This window comes from Synchiropus splendidus, chromosome 1, assembly GCF_027744825.2.
Source record: "Synchiropus splendidus isolate RoL2022-P1 chromosome 1, RoL_Sspl_1.0, whole genome shotgun sequence".
NCBI classification, from domain to species: domain Eukaryota; kingdom Metazoa; phylum Chordata; class Actinopteri; order Syngnathiformes; family Callionymidae; genus Synchiropus; species Synchiropus splendidus.
Genome location: NC_071334.1, coordinates 11,939,040 through 11,960,222, shown reverse-complemented (window position 1 = coordinate 11,960,222; position 21,183 = coordinate 11,939,040). Strand labels below are relative to the sequence as shown.

Sequence of the window (21,183 nt, the reverse complement as noted above, 5' to 3'; positions counted from 1 at the left end):
TGGAAAATCCAAAGGTGTAGAGATTAATCTGCTTGAGTTTCTGAATCAGTCTCCTCAGTTATTCACATGGTGAGCAAGAAACTCACGATGCCCTTTAACCTAGTTTTATTTTGTTTGTCTGTATTGACTAGGGTCTGGACCATACCTGTCGGTTTTAAAACCAGGTTTTGTCCAAGTCACACCTGTCCTCTTCAGGTTGTATTCGATCTTATTTTTTCTGATATTCCATGACTGCCTGACTGCAGAACTGTGAAACTGTAGTTTATAAAAAAAAAAAAACTTTTCACATGTGTACTGTTTCAAATAAGCCCTGCACATCACATTCTGGCATCACTGGTTTCTAAGCTGTCTCATGAGCAAAATGTACTTTTTCAAAGTGCACTTCTTTCTTCCGTCTGTGTCCCTTTTACACACACCACTCACTTACCCACCCTCCTTGATGCCTGATGAAATCCCCTCCCACTCAGCAGCGATCAAACTGAAGCTGACTCTCAACTACAGCCACTCAGCACCAACATCTCTGGACTGAAAGACCTGGAACCAGCAAACATCCATGTTTTGGACGGACGTACAGAGAGATCCTCTTAACAGACCACTGGGCTTGCTGGGAAGGTAGGAATGCTTCCGATGACCTTTGGTGAATGTCTGTGGCATCGGTTTGAACACTAGGTTTGGAACCAAGCATTTTAATCTTGATGTGAAGTAAGTTTTTCTTTAGTGTTATGAAGACAACTACACAGGCTCCCGTCTTTAATATCAAACATGGACTCTTCTTTCTCTTTCGGCTTCTCCCTCCAGGGGTCACCACGTATCATCTTTTTCCATCTCACCCTGTCCTCTTCTCTCAAACCTAGAAACCTCATATCCTCCTTCACCACCTCCATAAATCTCCTCTTTGGCCTTCCTCTCCACCTTCTACCTGGCAGTTCCAACCTCAACATCTTCCTACCAATGTACTGGCTCTCTCTCCTCTGTACATGTCCAAACCATCTCAATCTAGCCTCAGTTAGAATTACAAACTTCATCCCACAAAGTTCTGTACCTACAAGACTATTGCAGTCACTGGAACATGCAGAAACATGTTGTGTATTTAGCAATGCCTTATAAGAATCATCTTTGGAGTGGTCATGAATGGCACTGCTCTTTCCTGAGAAATAATTCCAGGAAAATATTTAAAATATTATAATATTCTAATATATTTAAAAATGCCAGCTACATTCCTGAAAACATTTCCATGGTGTCAGAGTAAAACACCTGCATGTAGGGAGGTAATTTTTTATACATGCCGAGCTATTCCTTAAATGCTGATAATGGAGGGGAAAAAAGTACAATTAGCCCCCAATATCCCCTTCAGTGGTTCTTAAAGTTGGAAGACTGTTTGAAGACAAGGTGAGATGTCTTGTTTGACACGAGCACAGGCCTGTCTCAGACAAACTTGACACTTGGTGAAGTATTGTATCATCTGTTCACTGGAAAGATGAGCAACTCTCTTCTGAAAAGGGAAAGAGAGAAAAATATCTGGTAGTCGTCATAACATGAACAGACGTGCTCGTCCGACGACATGTCTCTGCAGTGCGCATCCTCGCAGAGCGTCTGTGTTGTGCCTCTGACGAACGTGACTCCACAGTCAGAGTCCAGGATGTTAATGGAAGATCCGACACATCATGAGAGGCCCTGTAAGAGAGATGAAGAGGACACTTCAGCACCCTGCTGCTGTGGCACAGAGATATGGAAAGAACCCACCATGGTGACGGAACCGTTCAGAATGGAATCCGAAATGATCGCTGCTGAAAAACTTTAATGCCGAGCTAGCAATTTTTGTTTGCCAAAAAAAAAATTATATTTTACACCAGACAAGAATGGCAAGAGTGAGTAGACATTTATTTATTTCAAATCTTATAAGTCACAACCATAGAAACAAGAAACGGATCCTTGTGACGTGTCAGTGGTATTCAAAACCACAACACAAACAGGAAAGTTTAAAAACCTTGTGCAGCAGATCAATTCTATCTCTCCTTATATTTTAAGATATTGTCTTCAATAATGTTTTGAATCTGACGGTCAAGTCAAAGTGTTCCAGTTTGGCATGTCATAATGCCTTCTATTTTTTCATCCATGTGGAGTGAGGAAGTGCTGCTGATTTTAAGTTACTTCAAACGCTTCAAGAGGTTTCTTTCTTTCTTTCTTTTTTTTCAATAATCCATTATGCATAGCAGCTCTGGCTCTCCCTGGTATTTCTCCTACCTTCTTGACGTCAGTTGCCATTTGTGAGCGTTACCCTGGCAACGGCCAGCCTCCATGGGAGATAGATGCTGGATAAGATGTCCTCGATAGAGCCATTTAAGGCTCTACTCTTGCACCTTTTAATTGCTTCTGATGGAGTGGAACTATCAGATGGAGATCACCAGGGATTGTCATCACATGGGGCCAAAAGTGGGACCATGTGGTTTAAAATAGACAATGAAAGGTCCGTACAGATTGATGCCCTACAATCCCCACTTGATTTGAACACCTTTATTTTAAGGCGTTTTCAAGCTCAACTGACTTTTGTATTTCTGCATTAATTTCTGCTTCTATTCTACTTTCTTGAGTGACATCCATCCTCGATACATTGTTTGAATATGATAAAATTAAGTACTGTTTGGGTTATGTTTACTTGATGCAAAATAGAAAAAAGTCGAAGCCTTAAGACGTTGCCAGAGATTTCAAGTGATGCTGACCAAAGCTACACTAACAAACCTGGCATTCAAATAATTCATTTGGATACCGCAATGTTACTACAGTAGACTGCTGTTTGAATGGATTTGCATTGATGCAAAGATGCCTTCTATGTAGGCTTACATGAGGCTGAACCTGTCCAAGGCTGAAGTAGGCTATTTATATCCTCACCGACATTTGTATCTTTCTTTTTTTCAGACTCTAGGCTATCCATGTGCTATTTCTGGAGTGTCAATTTGCTTCCTCCCTCCCCTTTTGGTTGCCAAGCAATAGACAGACGGTCTGGATTGGTCAAAGAGATGCTTGAGGACCGCATGATTCTCATGTAAAAAATGTTTCAGCACATAAAGATTTTGTGAAATTGTTAGTTAAATATTCTCTATATAGTTTAAAATAAGTACATTTTCATTCTTATTATATTATAATTATTAATATGATTATTTGTAGGAAATATTTTATTGTATAAAGGTGTATTCAGTTTGGGATTATATAAATGCCTTGCTGGTTGGCTGGTTCAGTGAGTCTTTTTACCTGCATCTGTGAGATTTTTTAAAAATCTTTTTTTAATTTCAGATTATATTTTCATTGACCTTATAAAAGGGATGCAAGGTCATGACTCCCAGGAGACTTCACAGCAGAGATTAAAATGACATATGGCCGACGTCCTCTGCTAGATTGTGGTGCTAATTGCTAAATAACCCCACCATTGCCACTTATTTTATTCATTTCAGATACTGGCTCTTCATGTTTTGAGCATCTAACTCTTTATATTACATATCTGCTGTTGTGCCGTTGGCTCCCAAATCCAATTGGGCCATCTTTGAAAAAGCTCTGGTCACCCCAAGTCTGTACCACTGGAACCTGGATCTGCTCACGTGGGCATCAGTGGGCTCTTTAAGTCTTTCCGCTTACAGTACCAAGCATCATATAGGCTTTTAGAGATGAATGATGATAATAATTCAGAGGCTGCAATTACAGATATGACTGAGTCACCAGTTGTCAGTGCTGTTAAAGAGAAAAAGACGGAACATTCATTGCATCTCAAACCACGAGATGTGCGTATATCACACACCATGCTAATACAGGTTATAAAACATTTGTTATACATTCTGATTTGATTTAAAAATGGAATACTTCATCCAGCCGGCTTGGTTCTGCTCTCGCCAGAACTACATCATCCTAATCCAATCTCAGCACCTTGTCGAGTTGACTCTAATCTGTAAAATGTGTTTGGAGTGGAAATTGCTGGTGACACGCCTAATCTACTGCTGGGTCTGAACTCAATTAAACTCAATCTGATCCCGCGTTACTCGGAAAGGACGGCAGGAGCTTGGCAACTTTCATCTTCCCTCAATTGATTATGACTCTTGCAGAGACACCGCAAAGCCTATCCCACTGCTCTCTTTTATTGTCCACATTAAAAATGCATCATCTCCTCACAGAGTGTCCCTTTTGGAGGAGCCCTTCATTGGATGACTCCAGGGAACTGGTGGGAAATATGGATGTTGCAAAGAACACTGCACTCATTGCTTAGTCTCACTCATCTTACAACATGTCTTGCAAATACTTCCATTTATTGCAGTTTTGACAGGTTAAATACAGTGGCTCTCAAGTTATTTTCCAGAGGAGAATGGTTAATATAATTTCCACAATGTCTTGGTATTTCGGTGAGGACACGTCATCTCAACAAGGAAAAATAGCAAATTTTACAGTTATTTAGATAAATTACCATTTATCTTCTTACGTCTACATCAAACAAGTGTATTTGTATTATGTGTGTTTATGCTTAGTTTAATGTGGGTGAATGTGTATCAATGCTATTTGACACTATGGTATAAACCACTGAACATGACATAAGGACCAGCATAATGGACTAAGAATAAGTGACCTCTGATCACATACTCTTCCAATTTGCAATATGTACATGGAATGGACTTTGGATTATGTGAATAATCTGCTATTTGTCTCATTTTCAAAAATGTATTTCGTTATTTTTCCTTTTTTATTTTCTTTTATTTTGTATTGGCAATTAATCTTGCAGCCAAGACATGGGAAAGTTTGTTTGGCCCCTTTTCTTGTTATTGTGGCTGAAAACCCGTAATAAAAATATTGTGTTTAAGAGTGAATTGCACTTGTTTGGAAACGAAACTCGTTCTAGGTGAAACACTTCTTGTAGCTGCCGGATATTCATGTTTCGTGTTTTCTGCGTAAAAACAACGCGTGAATCCGAGCTAACGTGAGTAAATCACGATTCTTCAAACCTTCAATGTTCAATATTTGTTTCCTCCTGCTTCTTCTCATTCGGCTCCAAGAGGAGGGGGCTGTCGGTCTGTACCATATTTGTAGCGAGAGAGGGGGGATACTTCGCTTTATTTCAAGCATTTAGGAAGATTCAGTGAAAAGATAATAGACTATAACTACATGTCATAAATGGATTATTCAGCGATATCCAATGCATTCCACTTGGTTTAATTCATTATTAATATATCGTATTTTCGCGGTGTCACCCCTCAGCGTAGGTTGTTGCCATGTTCCCACTTTCATGGGTGTGGTGATTAGCTGTCTTGGAGAAATTTTCAGTCAAATCCAGCCCATGTCGCGAGCCTCCCGGAGACCCGAGAAGCCCACATTTCGCCTTCAGACTTAGACGGATATATCTGTGGTCCCTCTCCCAGCTGGAGTCATGGTTGTCGTGTGAATCCCAGCCGGTGAGGGTCGAGTAGAAAGGACAGCCGAAGCCTGCTTCAGGTAAGAGCGCGCTGTCTTGGTAATTTCCTGCTTCTGAATCATCTTGTGTAACATTTCACACCAGTCCTAAACAAGTAGCATCGTCAGTGAGGTAGAAAGGGGGGTTAAGTGATGTTAGTGAGGCCACTGTCTCCATCGTTCTCCCATATTTCCTCCGTTTATTGACGCTAAAAAATCCTCTCGTGTCCAAACGCGGCCTTTGACTGGCTGTCAAATGTCTCAGGAGGTGTGTGCGTGTGCCACCCAGCATTTTCAGGCTCAAATACTGTGGTCTGCAGCACCTGCGTTCGTGATTTGTCCCAATTCTGTGTAACGTCTTAAACTACCATGGAGCACTGAACACTTTACTGTGTATAGACCCTATAATCGAGCTAGAATTGGGCAGGTTTTACTCAAACTATTGTATTGTAGGCACAGCTCAGTCTGCAGTGGTCAGTGGCTGTCTAAGTTAAAACTGTGGCCTGGTGTTTCAGATTGGACCACGGCATCTAACACAAATCACAGATCTGAGGTTTTACAGCCATTAAAGTCTTCAATGAGTCAGGCCAAATGGACCCTGCCATCGATTTCATGTGAATCAGCCTTAATTCTCATGAAAAGCATTCAGCATTTGCTTGTGTCAGAGATCAAGCAATGGACAGACAATCAACTGGAAGTCTTCTTCAGGTGCTGGATCGTCACCCTGCTCTACGATGACTTATTAAAACATCACCACTGCTGTTTCATTGCGACTTTTTTTCGGAGGTAAAATGCTAGATATAATGTTAAAATTGTCTTTAAGATGATTGCGTGGAAGATCATTCTGAAAGATTAACATGTAACTGTTGAAGGAGCTCAGGAAGGTCTGAGCATTGGTATCACATTTCCACAAAGATGAACATCAACTTCTCTTTTAAAGCAAGAAACAAGATTGTTTTCCCAAACTAAATAAAACCCTGGTGTTCAAGCAAAAAAAAAAAAAAAAAAAAAGATGAACATCAACTGTTCATTCTCTATGATAGGCTGAGGGTTATTTTTGTTGGGGTTATTTTTTTAAAGCCCAAAACACAACCCAAATGTTTTTTTTAAAATCAAATAAAAGTACAACCCAACCATTTTAAATGCATTTTGTTACATACGTTTTACTTCATTTCCATACTTGATGACACTTTTTTGGGGGGTGGTAAATATTGGTTGTTGAAGTGGAGAGGAGACAGTGTGCATGTTGGATGGAGTGTCTCTTCGGAGGATAGTCTGTGGTTATGGACATGCAGAAAGAAGGTGAGCATAGTTAATTAATTTCACAGAAAGAAAATCATGTTTACAGCAGCAGCCGTTGTTCAATGACAAATGACAATGTAAAAACCTGATAAATCACTATCAGATAAGCAAATACAAAAAAAACAATATTGTGAACATGTGCAAATAGTAAAACACAGAGATAACCTGGGTAAAAATAAGATAAAATAATAAAATGTAGAAATTTTATATCAAGATATAGAGATTATTTTTCATAAGTGCTTACATCCATGCATAGTCACTTCTAATGATAATTGGCTAAGAACTTCATGGAAAACCCTTAACTCGTGCCTTTATTACACCAACTCTTGATCCACTGCACTGTATGGGTCCAATCCCATTCGTGAACTGAGTTAAAATAACTTTGGGAACACATCATCTCAACTTGAACATTTGTGTTCATTAATTTGATGATTATTATTTTTCTTTTATGATGAGCCAATGCCATTTTTTTAAGTCGTGCTAAATAGACATTTAAAGTGCTGCTCTGAATACGTATTAACACCTGTAAGTCATGGTCTGCACTGCTGGGATTCCTGATCTTACCAATGTTGACAATGACAGTAATTTTTGAATATATAAATATTGTGACAAGTGATCTCATGCTTGAAAGTGTCAAAATATTTCTATCATTTTCAAATTATTCATTGGCAGATATTAGAACATGATTGAAAGTGTTTTGTTGGTTTGGACAAAAGCCCTTGCTAAATGATTTGTAATGTTATGTTTGTTCTTTTTTTTTATTAGTCATGTCAAGACTGGAGAATTGCTGCATGTGACTTGGCTATGTTGCCATCATCACCTACTTGATCAACACCTCCAAGTCAGAGTCCATAGTTCCTAGGGAAAATATGTGATAGGGAATGACTCCTCCACATGAAGCATGTAATAGGAGGCAATCGTGTTATCGTGTTAGGTCTTTCTGAACTGGTTTTAATTTATATAGTTGTAATGGCGATATGACTTGAGATGAAGTTTATCTCTAACATCAATCATCTCATAACAGTAATCATTATATGCATCATGTTTATAATTTGCAACTGATTTATTAGGTACTGGATTTAGTCTTAAGCCAAATATCGAACGACAGGATAAACCTTAATGCTCTACAGTAAATGTTTCAAGTGAAATGTCATGTTAGCCGATAGATCACCCCTGACTGACACCTTAAATGTATAAGTATAGTTCATTTAAAATAAACCCACTCTAAGGATGAGCAATATGGTAAAAAAATATCATGATAAATTCTGTCATTTCTGCGATAACAATTATTATTTTATGCTACAGTCGCTCTTGAGACTGTTTTATGACTTATTAGTGGAGTTTGTCTCCAACATCATTTGTGTATGTTTAAATATGATAGTTAAAGTCTTAACTAAAGGAATAAATGTATTTCTGACTTTTTGAGTTGGATTCAATTAAAAAAAAAAAAAAAAGAAAAAGACGCTACGGTCACAATCTTCAAAATATGAGGCTACAAGATTTCTGTGTAGAAAAGGAATTGACAATATTGGCCAACAATTCCAGTCCAGAGTGGACCATGTTGTGATTCCCTCCCATTTAGCCAAGCCCAGTTGGAAAGCCCCAAAAATAAGACTCCCATTTTGATGTTGAACTGGACATATCTGAGCGCTCTCAATCCAAGTCTACATTTGAGCAGAAGCAAGCGCTCCGCGCAGGTTTAGGCTATAAGCATGTGTATGATGAGCCAGGCCAGTCATAGTATATGATTCTGTACCACCTGACCCTTGGGATTCTGCCAGCTATGCTCCACCATGCCCAGCAGCTCACTGAACCAGAACTTTCACTTTCAACAGTGTGAACAAGCAGATGGCCTCCCAAAATTGTCTCCAGGTGTAAACTCAAAAACTTTAAACTTGGTACATGTTTAATTGCTGGCATGAACTTGCTGTCCCTCCTGGAGAATATGGATAACATCATAGCTTGAACTGTTTGAAAAAGAAAATAATTGCCTGCATGACAAATCACACAGGCCATAAACCGACTCTCTCTTACAGGAACTGTTTATACAAGAGAGAACACGAACGTTTACCAGCAGCGCAACTGCCATAATTAAGTGGGAACGTTTTCTAGCATGTGTAAGGTGTGCTTTCATTTTTATTACACATGTTCGGGAAGTTTGAGTGTTTCTTCCAACCTTGCTTACCTGACATCAGCGAGATTATCGAAACTCACATGTATTTTGCTGGGATCCTACAGTTGTCATCTCATCTCTTGTGGTTTGGATATGTAAGCTCAATTCTATTAAATCTAAAATATCTCAATTCGATTTTCATCGTATATATTTTTTTGTTTTTTTAGAAAAACAATAAAATTGTGGAGGGATGAAGTCCATGCCTTAAGTGGAGGGTTTCCAGCATTACTTTCTAGGTGCATGTTGAGAAGAGAATCTGAGCAATTCAAAATAGGTTCTTATTGTTTTGACTTGCCTGAACTCAGCCTGAAGTTGTTTGCTCCAATTTCAGTTTGTGATCGTAGATGCAAGTGTTAATGTCTTGATTTAGAGAAAAGGTCATAAAAGGTCTGGAAATTCTGGGTGAAGTCTTTACTTCCTTGATAGATACTTTTTAAGAAGGGACTGACCCATGGGAGCTCGAGAGGTTGGTCTTCATGTGGTCCACATCAGGAGCTTATTAGATGATACCTTTGTCTTCTGTTCAACTGACGTAAAAAATGGTGTGACCCTTGATTGTGAAGGTGTTTGACAGCACCGCAATAGGTAGACAGAAAGCTTGCTTTATGTACAGGTATGTTGTGGTTCAGTTCCATTTGTTGTTTAAGGCGCACTTTTATTCAGTAATCGAATTCCGTCACCCATGGAGTAGCGCATTTCAAATCTGATTTACGTTATATCAAGTTATGACTTCCAAAACGTCTGCCCGGCTGAAAATGTTCTGTGTCCCATACAAAGAGTAAGCGTAAAACAGAGCATGCTCATGTTTGTTGCAACATTTTAACTTGCAAACTTAAAACTATGTGACCTTGTGTTAAGACGAGGCTGAGATGATTTTAGGACCACACTGTTTGTTTCAGTCGAGATATGTTTGTCCTGATTCTTGTTGTGGATAACATAAAGTCTACAGTTAAAACACACTTCCTTATCTCTCAGAAAAATACAGAACCACAGTAGTCGCTTCATGAAGTTAGTTAGTGCTGCGTTGAAGATATTTATATAGTGCATTCTGTCATCAATCCCATGATCCTTTGTGGATTCTGTGAACAGGCTCGGTTCTGTTGACATAATGAAAATCTGGAGGCCAAGAAATTGGGTGAAACATTACTCGGAATTGATAGTACAGCGTTCTTTCATGCTTCCGTTTATGTTAAGAAGGCGTTTCATCATGCTGACACTCTAGATAACCTTTAAAACAGAAAAGCATAATAGGGTCCTTTGAAGTCGTTTTAAAAATCATTTTGCATTGGGTCTGTTTGATCACGGCATATGGAAGTGTTTCAGACAAATGGTATTTTGAAGTGGTCAAATATGTTTTCGACAAGAGAGGATAGAAAAGACAGGGGTTGTGTAAGCAAACAGTCGCATCATAAGACCAACATACAAAGATGTAAGAAGGATTTTTCATTTGCTTCAGGCTTCTTCAGTTCTACTCTGCAGACATTGCTAAACAACCATCAGGCAGTACCGTGCAACACTGCACCATAGATGCACCGAAACAATGGGTGACTCAAACGTACAGATCCACTTTTGTCACCCAGATCCTGCGTCACTCCCTGGGATTGCTGGATGCATTACTGAGATCAAGTTTTCTGTTGCTAACTCATCACATAGCTCTGCAACAATAGACGTCTGCATAGTTGAATGTGAGTAACAAATCGTTTGGACCAGATAGTACGAAGACACTGCAGGATGTTTTTATCTAGTATGATTTTTATTTTAGATTTTAATTTTATGATGGTGCCTGATAGCATAGTGAAATGGTGAAATGAAGTCTTTGGTCAAAACTAAAACTGCAACTTTTTTGGTTAACAAAAAAGATCTTCTGCGGATCATGATTTGTTTGAAAATCTGTTTCAAAAAAGCTATTCTACAGGTCATCGGGCACAATATACAGTACATGTAACAGAAGTGGAAACATTATTGCTCTGTGTAGGACATGTTTTGGTTGAAATAGGTTTGGCTACCAGGAAGCGTTGAGTGTTGAAATTATGATGGGAGTAATGGGGATGGTTGTCTTGAAGGAATTTGTGTTTGGACTGAATTCATGAATAGGGTCTGGTTGCTATATAAATGTGGAAAAATTAAATAAATGTGGGGTGAAAAATGTGAATGGAATTAATTTCTGAAAGCAAGAATTGTCAGTTTATGACATGAAATTTGTTTTAGACATGTTCAATAATGCCAATTCAGCACAATGAAACACGGAGAACAAAGGGACAGAAAGAAAAACATGAGATTAAAATTATGTGTGGCCACGATTCCAAACCACAGTGATGGATCTAATTTATTTTGCAGTACTACCTACTAGTAGTAGCACTGACAGGCAGATCTTTCAGATACAATGGACTCAGAGTCACTGAGTGTAAGAATAAAAAGGTTTTAGGTTTTGATATTGGAAGATAATTTGCCTTTCACTTTCAAGAAGCTCGTGCTCCAAGTTTCTGCTGAGTGATGTCATGCTGTGATCTCACTCTTTGGCTCCATTTGTAAAGCTTGCTCTCCTTGATGTAAGGTGATGGTTCACAGGGAGTAGTTCAAAGACTCAAAGCAGTAGTGTTCCACAATGTTGTGACTTAAATCTCTCAAGATGTAGCTTAGAATCAGTGCCATTCATGCTTTTAATACAGGCTTTACAGTCATATATTTCCCGGTGATAAGGATGGCCTGGACTCACTCTAATTGAATTATAGAATCACTCTAAGTTAAATTATAGAAAGTGGAACTGAAAATTTAATCTCCCTGGATAAGACATCTCGACAGCAGACTGTAAAACAGCCAAGAAAGTGATGGGGGTGCAGTCTAAACATTTCTGAGGAGTGTCTTAAGTGCGCCGTGACCCACATTCAACCTCCCAAAGGTAAAGCTTGCAGTGTCAATGCATCCGAGTCGAATAACAGTCTTGCAGCATTTGCTTCCACGAATGACCTTAAAGATGACTGGAGAGAGATTTCGTACAGTGCTGTACATTTTTTGACTCATCTTTGGCCAAAGTTACACAACAAAAACTGTCCTATTAAACACAATTCTCCCAGTGACACAAAGAAGGACTGAGTCTGGAAAGGTCACAGCCTGGCTCAGATGGCCTTTTGAACTAGATTGGGGGTGTTTGAAGAGCCGGGCCACCCTCTGTGTCTCCCCATGGCCCGCCCCTCTGAAGCACCCATCCCTTCAGTCTGATCCCAAACAGGATACCCATGTTTGTTTAATGGATGTGTCCTCAATTTCCTTCTTTTTCTCTCTCGCTTTGTGCTTGATTTAAAAAAAAAAAAAAAAAAAAAAAAAATGTGTCTGTCTTTTTGCAGGTGTCAGCTGGTGACGAACGTGTTTGTGCGTATGTGTGGGCGCGTTTGTGCCACATCGGGTGTTTTCTGAGTCCTGTCGGTATTTGGAGGAGAGTGTCGTCCGAACACATCTGAGTAACAATGAGTGAGCTGGAACAGTTGCGGCAGGAAGCCGATCAGCTACGCAATCAGATTAGGGTATGGTGATATTTGTGTTTTACTTGATTGATTATTGCACCTTTCGACAACATGTTTGTGTTCTGATGCAGGATGCCAGGAAAGCCTGCAGCGATTCCACTTTGTCACAGGTAAGAGTTGAACTCAAACGACTCTGGGTTCTCCCTAGTGTTTTCCCAGTACAGAGGGAGTTTTCTGCTCTTATTTTCAATATGCAGTGAAGTATTACTGGTGATGTCAGTGCTCATTCACCGTTATACAAGAGAGCACTGCCAATGCATTTTATTTACTTGTTCTTTATTTTTTATGATTATTTTTTTTTAACATTTAACAACATAACATTTTACAATGATTCTTAGACCCAAGCTAATCTGCTAGATCAACAAGGTTTCAAAACTGGATCCTAGAGTGGGTACGCAAGTGGAACGAGATAACATGGTCCCACCTGTCTTGTTTGTCTCCCCAAAAGTTGTCACTTAACAATAACAAGGTCGGACTGCAGTGTAGTGCTCATTGTGCAGTAGCTACTGAGTGTATTGGCAATGTAAATCTTCATTCACGCTTTCATTAAAACCAGCTGCAAATTATCTGTTATAATGCACACACCATTGTTTTCAGTGGGTTTGTCTAGACGCAGAAAACTGCTTTATTTCTACGCCACATTGTTGTTGTTTTCTTTATAATAAAATAAATAATATCAGCCTTATTGTATGCGGGGACCCACACTGTGGATCTTATCGTTCTGGTTGCATCATTGGGTCAAACCACAAAGTTTCAACTTAAAGTTACAAAATTAATCCTTAAAAACGAAATTTGGTTTTAGTGTTGTTTTGTTAGGATAACTACAAGCTGTCCTCATGGTCATAAACTGGGCTTGTCGAATGTGCAGGCTGATTCTGAAACAAACATTCTGCTTGTATTGGACTCTCTGGAGAAATGATTTGTTATAAAATAGCATGTGTAGTGTAAACAGATGCTGCAGCGTCGCTTCAAGACACTTTTATTATTGGTTAGAAGATGAGCATATTTTGAGCATATGAACTAGATCATTTCCTGTCTCCTCCCTCACTTCTTCCTGTTTTTTTGGGCAGATCACAGCTGGTCTGGACTCAGTGGGCCGGATACAGATGCGAACACGTCGCACTCTCAGGGGCCACCTGGCCAAAATCTATGCAATGCACTGGGGCAGTGACTCCAGGTAAGCATGGGCCATGTCAACTCAAAAGTTTGATAACTGCAGGAAAAGTGCTTTTATGGCCAATATTTTCTCAAAATTGGTTAAACCACTTTGACAAATGTGGTTCTAAAAACTGTAAACTTATTATCAACCTTGTAACATTTGACCTCTGTGTCCTGCTTTTGTTATGTTTCACATGAACCTGTCTTCTCTTTGTTAATCTGTCTCTGGTGCAGCGACGGCAGTCCCAGGTGTGGGGCTATGCTACTGTTACCAATGCTAGAACCACAACCACCACTGCTACTAATCTGACTAAACCCACCATCATGAGACTCACTACTGCCACTTCCACCACTAAACCAGCACAGTGTTTCACCCTCACTCTGATCGGCAGGACCCCAGCAGCTACCCCAGACTTCTCTTACAAATGCAGTGTGATGCAAAAACGCAGCCTGTTTGGATGGCTTGTTAGATCCATGTACACACTGTGTTTTTAAGAGTCAAATTGAAGTATAATTGATTCATCTGAATTGTGCATGACTCTTCTCTTTGTTGAAGCTTACTAATCTTTGTACTCTTTTGTTATGAGATGTATAGTGAGCTGGAAGATATTTTGTGATGCTCACTTTATTATTCACTTTAATATTTGTACATTGTTTAAGATATACTTTTCCATAAAAGTAAAAAGTTGGAGTAAGCATGTTTTTTTTTTCTTTTTTTTCACACCTGAAATGTATCTTTTAATCTCACACTGTGGACTGCAGAATGGCTGTTCATCATTGCTTTTTTTTTTTTTTTTTTTTTTGGGTGGAGGGGGAATATATTAGTTAACCAGTGCAGCACTCTCAGTGACCTGCGTCTTAGATGTAAAATTTTGTAATATATTCAAATGTTTTCTCTTTGTGATTGAATTCTTTAAAGAAAAATCCATAGTTGCTGCACTAGTTAAGAACGATAGTTCATGAAGTCTTCAGTCGCCTTATCAAGATGCCTCATGTTTCTGTTGTGAACTGTTTCTGCAGGCTACTTGTTAGTGCCTCTCAGGATGGAAAGCTCATCATCTGGGACAGCTACACCACAAACAAGGTCAGAATGTGGCGAATAACACATCACTCATTTCAAAGATACACTTTCAGGAAGCTTCTCACAGGTCTGGGGGCAGGTCTGGCAGGAATGTTCATTCGCTGATGTAAATAGTTGCTTGTCTCCCGAGTGTTTTTCACATATTGTGATATAGTGTCTGTCAGCACAGAATTCTGTGTATGCGTGTTCACAGAAGAATCTGATTCACACACATCATCTGTTGAGAAAAGCTTGTTTTAAGTGAGCAGGAAGAGAAAGTCTTACCATGAGAACAATTGTAGTTGGCCAGCAACGCCTCATCCATTTTTCACAACTCTGCTTCACAGATGCATGCCATTCCCCTGCGCTCCTCCTGGGTGATGACGTGTGCGTATGCCCCTTCTGGTAACTACGTGGCCTGCGGAGGTTTGGACAACATCTGCTCCATATACAGTCTAAAGACTCGTGAGGGTAACGTCCGAGTCACTCGAGAGCTCCCTGGACACACAGGTGGGCTTCTGTTCTGTTCATGTTTTCATGCATCTCTTGCAAATGTGGATTTTCTTTGCTCCGTCAATGTCTCTAAATTGCATTTGTCCATTTCATCTTGCATGTGTTCTAATAGTTTCTGTTGGATTTCATTAATGTTTGATACATTTTGTGTTTTCTGTTAGCCTGTCTTGTCATTGTTATCAATAGTCGCGGTGTTGCCACGTGAAACATTTCTGGAATGCAAGGTCATGTTTGTTACACTCTTGTTCAAAATTGTGAGAACATGTTCATTCCTTCTTTGATGTAGTTTAGATCAGTGGTGGGCAAAGAGTGGCCAAGGTTCCACATGCCACCCTTTGACTGCATTTATGTGGTCCTCATGAGGTCAGAGCAAAACGACAAAAGAAACTGCAACATACTGATAAGATATTAAATATGTTGGGAAATATTCTTAACAAGATGTACTGTATTTAAAAAATCTTCCAATACTTGATAAAAACAATTTTACATAAACTGTTAGATACAAGATCAAACTGTATTACTACAGATTTGAAATCTAAGTTAAGTTGGAGGTTTGTACTTTATTTTTATTTTGTATTTTTTTGACCTGCTACCCTACTCTACAGTCACAGTACCTAATGTGGCTCTTTGGGAAATGTGACGCACGTGTGCAGAGCAGTTTTAAAGTACTGGAATAGTTTGGCCTTCATGTGTGAAGTCGAGAAGATGTCACGGCAGCTGAATGACGCACGGCAAAGCGCTGACGTTGATATGAATTCCTCCAGGTTATCTGTCCTGCTGCCGTTTCTTGGATGACAACCAGATTCTAACCAGCTCTGGAGACACGACCTGGTGAGCTGCCACTCAACCTGGGATGTTTAGAAGAATGTTTTTGCTTCATGGACTCAGCGCTGAATGACACACTTGTCACCTGCAACCAACCTCGTGTCTCTTTTGCAGTGCATTGTGGGACATAGAGACCGGCCAGCAGGCCACTTCCTTTTCTGGCCACACCGGTGACGTGATGAGTTTGTCCCTGAGTCCAGACTACAAGACATTTGTGTCCGGAGCCTGCGATGCCACGTCCAAGCTGTGGGACATCCGTGATGGCATGTGCCGGCAGTCTTTCACTGGCCACGTGTCGGACATCAACGCCGTCAGTGTGAGTACTTGAGCCACGTCTTCATCCTCGGATTCATTCTGTCCAGAGTCGATTTTAGAATCCGATATGTTGTTCACCAGATTTACTGAAGTTACTTCTGTTCTCCACTTGTTTTAAGTTCTTGCTTTTGGTTATATTTAAGTCTATCTATCTATCTATATTTAAGTGAATCTGACTGAGACCTGTCAGTCATTGGTGCGTGACCCCCCCCTCCCCCAACATGAAGTGTGTGGTGTTAGGGAGAAAATAAGTCTAAAAATCCTGGCAAAGAAGGACTAAACGTACCTGTCCTACTGTTGCTGCACGTTAGCCACATTTATTCTTGCATTTTCACAGGCTAGTGAGTCACACTACTGCTAAATACAGCAGCTGTATTCTTGCCTGTATTCTATAATTCCAATGAGTTTGTGATAGTTCTTTGTAATGGAAAAGATAATCCATTTGACCTTGTGAATCCCATTTTACTTGGGATTTTATTGTATTTTTTAAGTTAAGTTAAGTTCATTGATACATCAAGTTTCACTTTTTTAAGTAAAAGATGCAATCCATTGTTTGTTTTTCCACAACATCATGAATAATCATGACTAATAATTTTGGCCATAATTGAGCATTCCTAAAGTTCCTAACTGTCTGGAAGCATTAGTCTTGTCTCTTGTGACTCACTTGGTTAGAGTCGCTCTGAACAGGTGATGTGGATTTCTTCCCCTGCAGTTTTTCCCCAATGGAAACGCGTTTGGCACCGGCTCCGACGACGCCACCTGCAGGCTGTTTGACCTCCGAGCAGACCAGGAGCTGATGATGTACAGCCATGACAACATCATCTGTGGGATCACGTCTGTCGCCTTCTCCAAGAGCGGTCGCCTCCTTTTGGCTGGATACGACGACTTCAACTGCAATGTGTGGGACACACTGAAGGGGGAGCGTGCAGGTACAGGCACATGTCTTCTACTCTCAGAAATGTTCCTTTGTTTACGCGTCATTTGTTATTTCTTATTGCTAATCCTGGTCAGAAATGTTTGCTTTGCCATTATACACATATGGTGGTGTTTTTAAATCACCCACATCTTTAAAGTCTAAAATGCTATGACACAGTATTTGACATCCTTGGATGGTAGTGAGGTCGACTCCCAACGTTCTCTGTGCTGCCAGGGGTTCTTGCCGGCCACGACAACAGGGTGAGCTGTTTAGGGGTGACGGATGATGGCATGGCCGTGGCCACTGGCTCCTGGGACAGTTTCCTCCGGATCTGGAACTAAACTTCCTTCCTCCACGTAACTCAAATCACTGCCCGCCCTAGTGCCCGACCCTGGACCTTCACCCTCCATCTCATCTGCTGGGCTGGACCTACGGGGCCGAACACTGTGTCTGTCTCCACCCTGAAACTCACCCTCAGTACGCCCGTGCTGCTCACCCGTGAGGAACGCCTCCGCTTTTTCCTTTTTACTCCCACTCCAAAACCAAACTGCTCACTAACATGGGTCAGGAGTGTTGCATACGTGTTTGCTTGTGTGTGTGTCCGTGTGAGTCAGAGCTACACACATACGGTGCAGGTGTGTGTGTGTCGTGAATCCGTCATGTTGGAGCCATTGAAGAAAGGGGTCTGGCACCATCACTGTAGTATGAGATGATGCTGTGGCCCCCAGATTTGAGGCATTATTGTTCGATTACGGTCACAGGACTTGCTCACAATTGTTTTCAAACAATTGGCCTTTTTATTGTGGCTACATTTGTATTTGGCTTCCTGAAACTATTGTGTTCCATTTATCGTGTTCACTTAAAGGCCACTCTGTCAAATGGATCATGATAAGTTTCCCTTTTTAGTTTTTTACTTTGCTTATTTAAAATGTTTGAATATTATCATTGAGGCTCCTACAGTTCCTCCTCCTCTTTAGTGCTCAACAAGGCTCCGACTACATGAGGAGAAGCAGCTTGGGCAACAAGACTTGTGACTTAGTTTTGATCTGAACACTTAGCCCTCAGTGCAGCTATGAATCGCTGTGTCTATCAATTGTGAGTTTCATGTTGAGCAACTACCGTAATACCTTGAATAGACGAGCAACAAACGTTCAGCAGCTGGTTCACAGGCGGATAGTCACCAGATCGATGTGAATATAATTCTACAATTCCTCCGTTTTGTCTTGTTTACACTATTGGTTCGACTGGGGTGCAGCATTTACTGCTCTACACCAGTGATGTTGACCTCTAAATGTCCTTTTAAGTTCTTAGAAACTGTTCTTACCTTGTTTTTTCCCTCTTCCAATGCATGCACACGTTCATGCCATATCACCCCAGAACGTTTTAGGTTTTTTTTATTTTTGGGGGGTGGGGGAGGTGGTCAAAAATTGTGCAGTTGTGCAGCAGCTCACGAGGACCAAGCGCCAATATTGTGAATATTTTGGGACTCGAACCATTTCATGCAAATCAACAGGCATGAAATGTTGACGGAAGGTCCGTCATTTGTTTTTTTTCGGATGGACTTCATGCGAGAGACATCGGTGGAGACCATTGGAGGGGAAAAAAAAACAAAAACAAAAAAAAAAAAAAACAAGAACTGCTGTGACTCTAACAACCAGAGAGCAGAGTGAGGTCACCTGGCCTCACTGTTCACTTTCCAAACCGATGGATGCACAATTCCTTTTTATGGCGTGATGGGAGTTGAAAACCTGTGCCACTACCAAGTCACACCAGTGCCACCACAAGCCTGTAAAAATGGAGAAAAAAAAAACGTTTCTTGAATATCTAACCTTTAATTTCGCTCATTCTTTTCCTCTTCTTCACCAAAAAAAACTAACTAGTGAACGATTGTAGAATGCGCACTCACCAACTGTAGTGATGTTGAGCACATGTGACCCCACCGAGGGGTCGTCTCTGATTGTTTTGTCATCATGCAGCTTCCCTTTTTTTTGGTTCTTATGAAGTATTTTGAGAGTATATAAATGTGAACGCGGTGAGTGACTTGGACCTGTCCACCTGCTGTTTTGGGGGACCACACTTTACGGACTCCATTCTGCCTTATACTAGAGGTGAACGCAAGGATTGATTCACTCTTTGTTGGTGAGGAACATCAGATATTGGGAGTGTGTTCTCCAGTGAAGCACATTGTCACTCAACACTACGAAGGCATGAAAACCACTTCTGCTGTTCCTCCTCTGTGTTTCAGCTGCTTCTTTTTTTTTTTTCCAAGAGTCGCTTTAAGGTGTAGATTCACGCAAGGGTTGGTGGGGTTTTAATGTAAACTTCATCTGTGCCAATGTTCTCCACAGACCAGAGCTGTGACACACAAACACGTTCGCTCACTCCTCAAGTGCTTCACTCCCACTTTCACGTCCTTGTGACCTAACAACGGGGTCGACTGCCTTCACCGGTGCCAACTGTCTTCTCTCTGGTCTGAAACTGCCGTTTTTGCGCGAGAACACGGCAGGTTTCTGTGGGCGGGAGGTGCTACGACACACTACTCCTGAGCTATCGTCACACAGTTGATCAAAGATGGAAACCCCTCGAAGGTTCGTAGAAGAATGGAGTGTTGGAGGGGGCTTTAGAGAGTTCAGTCATGACATGTTTAAGTACAGTAGCTGTCTTCACTTCAGTAGGTTCTCACACGGCTCTTTTGTTATATGAACTCGGTGGATGCAGTGATGGTTAGCCGGTGATGATGTGGACTTGATGTTGTCAGGTGCAGGTTTTAGAGCTGTTGATCTCCAGTTTAGCTTCTGTCTCCGCTCTTAAATCAAACAGCCACACTTCTGCGTCTGTGCTGAGGAATCTTCCTCAGTTCTGGAAGTTTGGAAATCATTGTGGGAACCATGAGCCGCTGGAAGCCAATTCATTCACTGATTTTAAAAAAATTTTTTTTTTTTTTGAACCTTTAAAGCAGGTCAAATTTGGTGGGAACATGATTACAATTAAATATGTCTCATAGAAAAATAAACTATTTTCATAATTAATGACAAAGTGGCTCAGTTAGTTGGGAAAAAAGTTGTTTTAAATGTCAGTGTTTTGGGTAAAATTTAACTGTACACAACTCATCCTTCAAGAAAGCTACTGTCGCTTAAAAAAAAAAAAACCCAAAATTGTGAACTGCTTTAGCTGAGAGGAAAAAATGTTTGGAGGCACTTACTCACAAAGAAACAATCCACAGACAGATGTGTTTTTCAGTCTTTATAAAAGGAGGAGCAAATTGCGAAGCTGATGCTACGGCTAATGTAGCATTTATGCTACTCTCTTTGTATCCTGTTGTTTTCCATAACGGCGAAATATATTTCAACTTATTGCGACTACTTGATCTCCAGTATTGCTCATGGATAAGTTCATTTTGTTATCTAACATCTCAACTTGAGATTAGAACACTTACCGCAGGCGTCCATGTGGCCTAAAGATAATCTAACACTGAGGAAGTTCTTTTTAGTTTGAGTTGTTTTCTTCAACCAAAAAAAAAAAAAAACTTTTCCGATATTTTTATACTAATCGGCGCTAGTGATACATTTTAATTCTCGACAGCCGTAGATTTTTTTTTTTCCATTGGCAAATGATTGGCAACGTCTCGGTCTGTACCGAGTACTGAGCTTTCTTCAGTGCCATCAGCAGGATTTTGGGAGCCTGTTTCCTGCTCGCGGTGCTCGGTGGGTCATAGAAGCGTCACCCACTCGAGCGCTCCACACTGCCACTCTTTATTTATTCTGCTGACTGGAGGAGAGCTGGTGCCATGAGAACTCTCGCGACTATGTGGAAGTATAATCACTTGTTATGGAATAATTTTTATAGTCTTTTTCACACCAGACCTTTTTTTTGTATTTGTACAGTGGCTTGATGATACCGATCTGTTGCCATGAGTGATTGTAACCAATAAAGAAGAAAACGCTTTTAACCAAAACGTCTTGAGTGGTGTATTCTT

At 40.5% G+C, this 21,183-nt stretch overlaps 1 protein-coding gene across 4 annotated transcripts; it reads left to right on the top strand.

Moving 5' to 3' along the window:
- Positions 1–489: 489 nt before the first annotated feature.
- Positions 490–20,362, top strand: LOC128751997 (guanine nucleotide-binding protein subunit beta-4). 4 transcript variants are annotated; one of them, XM_053853111.1, is made up of 11 exons: positions 490–612; positions 12,244–12,420; positions 12,492–12,530; positions 13,491–13,597; positions 13,813–13,827; positions 14,599–14,662; positions 14,986–15,148; positions 15,916–15,982; positions 16,091–16,292; positions 17,004–17,220; positions 17,442–20,362. In XM_053853111.1, exons 2-11 carry the CDS (start codon positions 12,364–12,366, stop codon positions 17,546–17,548), a joined length of 1,038 nt encoding a protein of 345 aa, XP_053709086.1. In that variant the 5' UTR covers positions 490–612; positions 12,244–12,363; the 3' UTR covers positions 17,549–20,362. The 4 variants fall into 4 exon arrangements, with proteins under 4 accessions (XP_053709086.1, XP_053709035.1, XP_053709094.1 ...); XM_053853060.1 differs by lacking the exon at positions 490–612 and adding an exon at positions 5,230–5,466; XM_053853102.1 differs by lacking the exon at positions 490–612 and adding an exon at positions 5,487–11,798.
- The last annotated feature ends 821 nt before the right edge of the window (positions 20,363–21,183 follow it).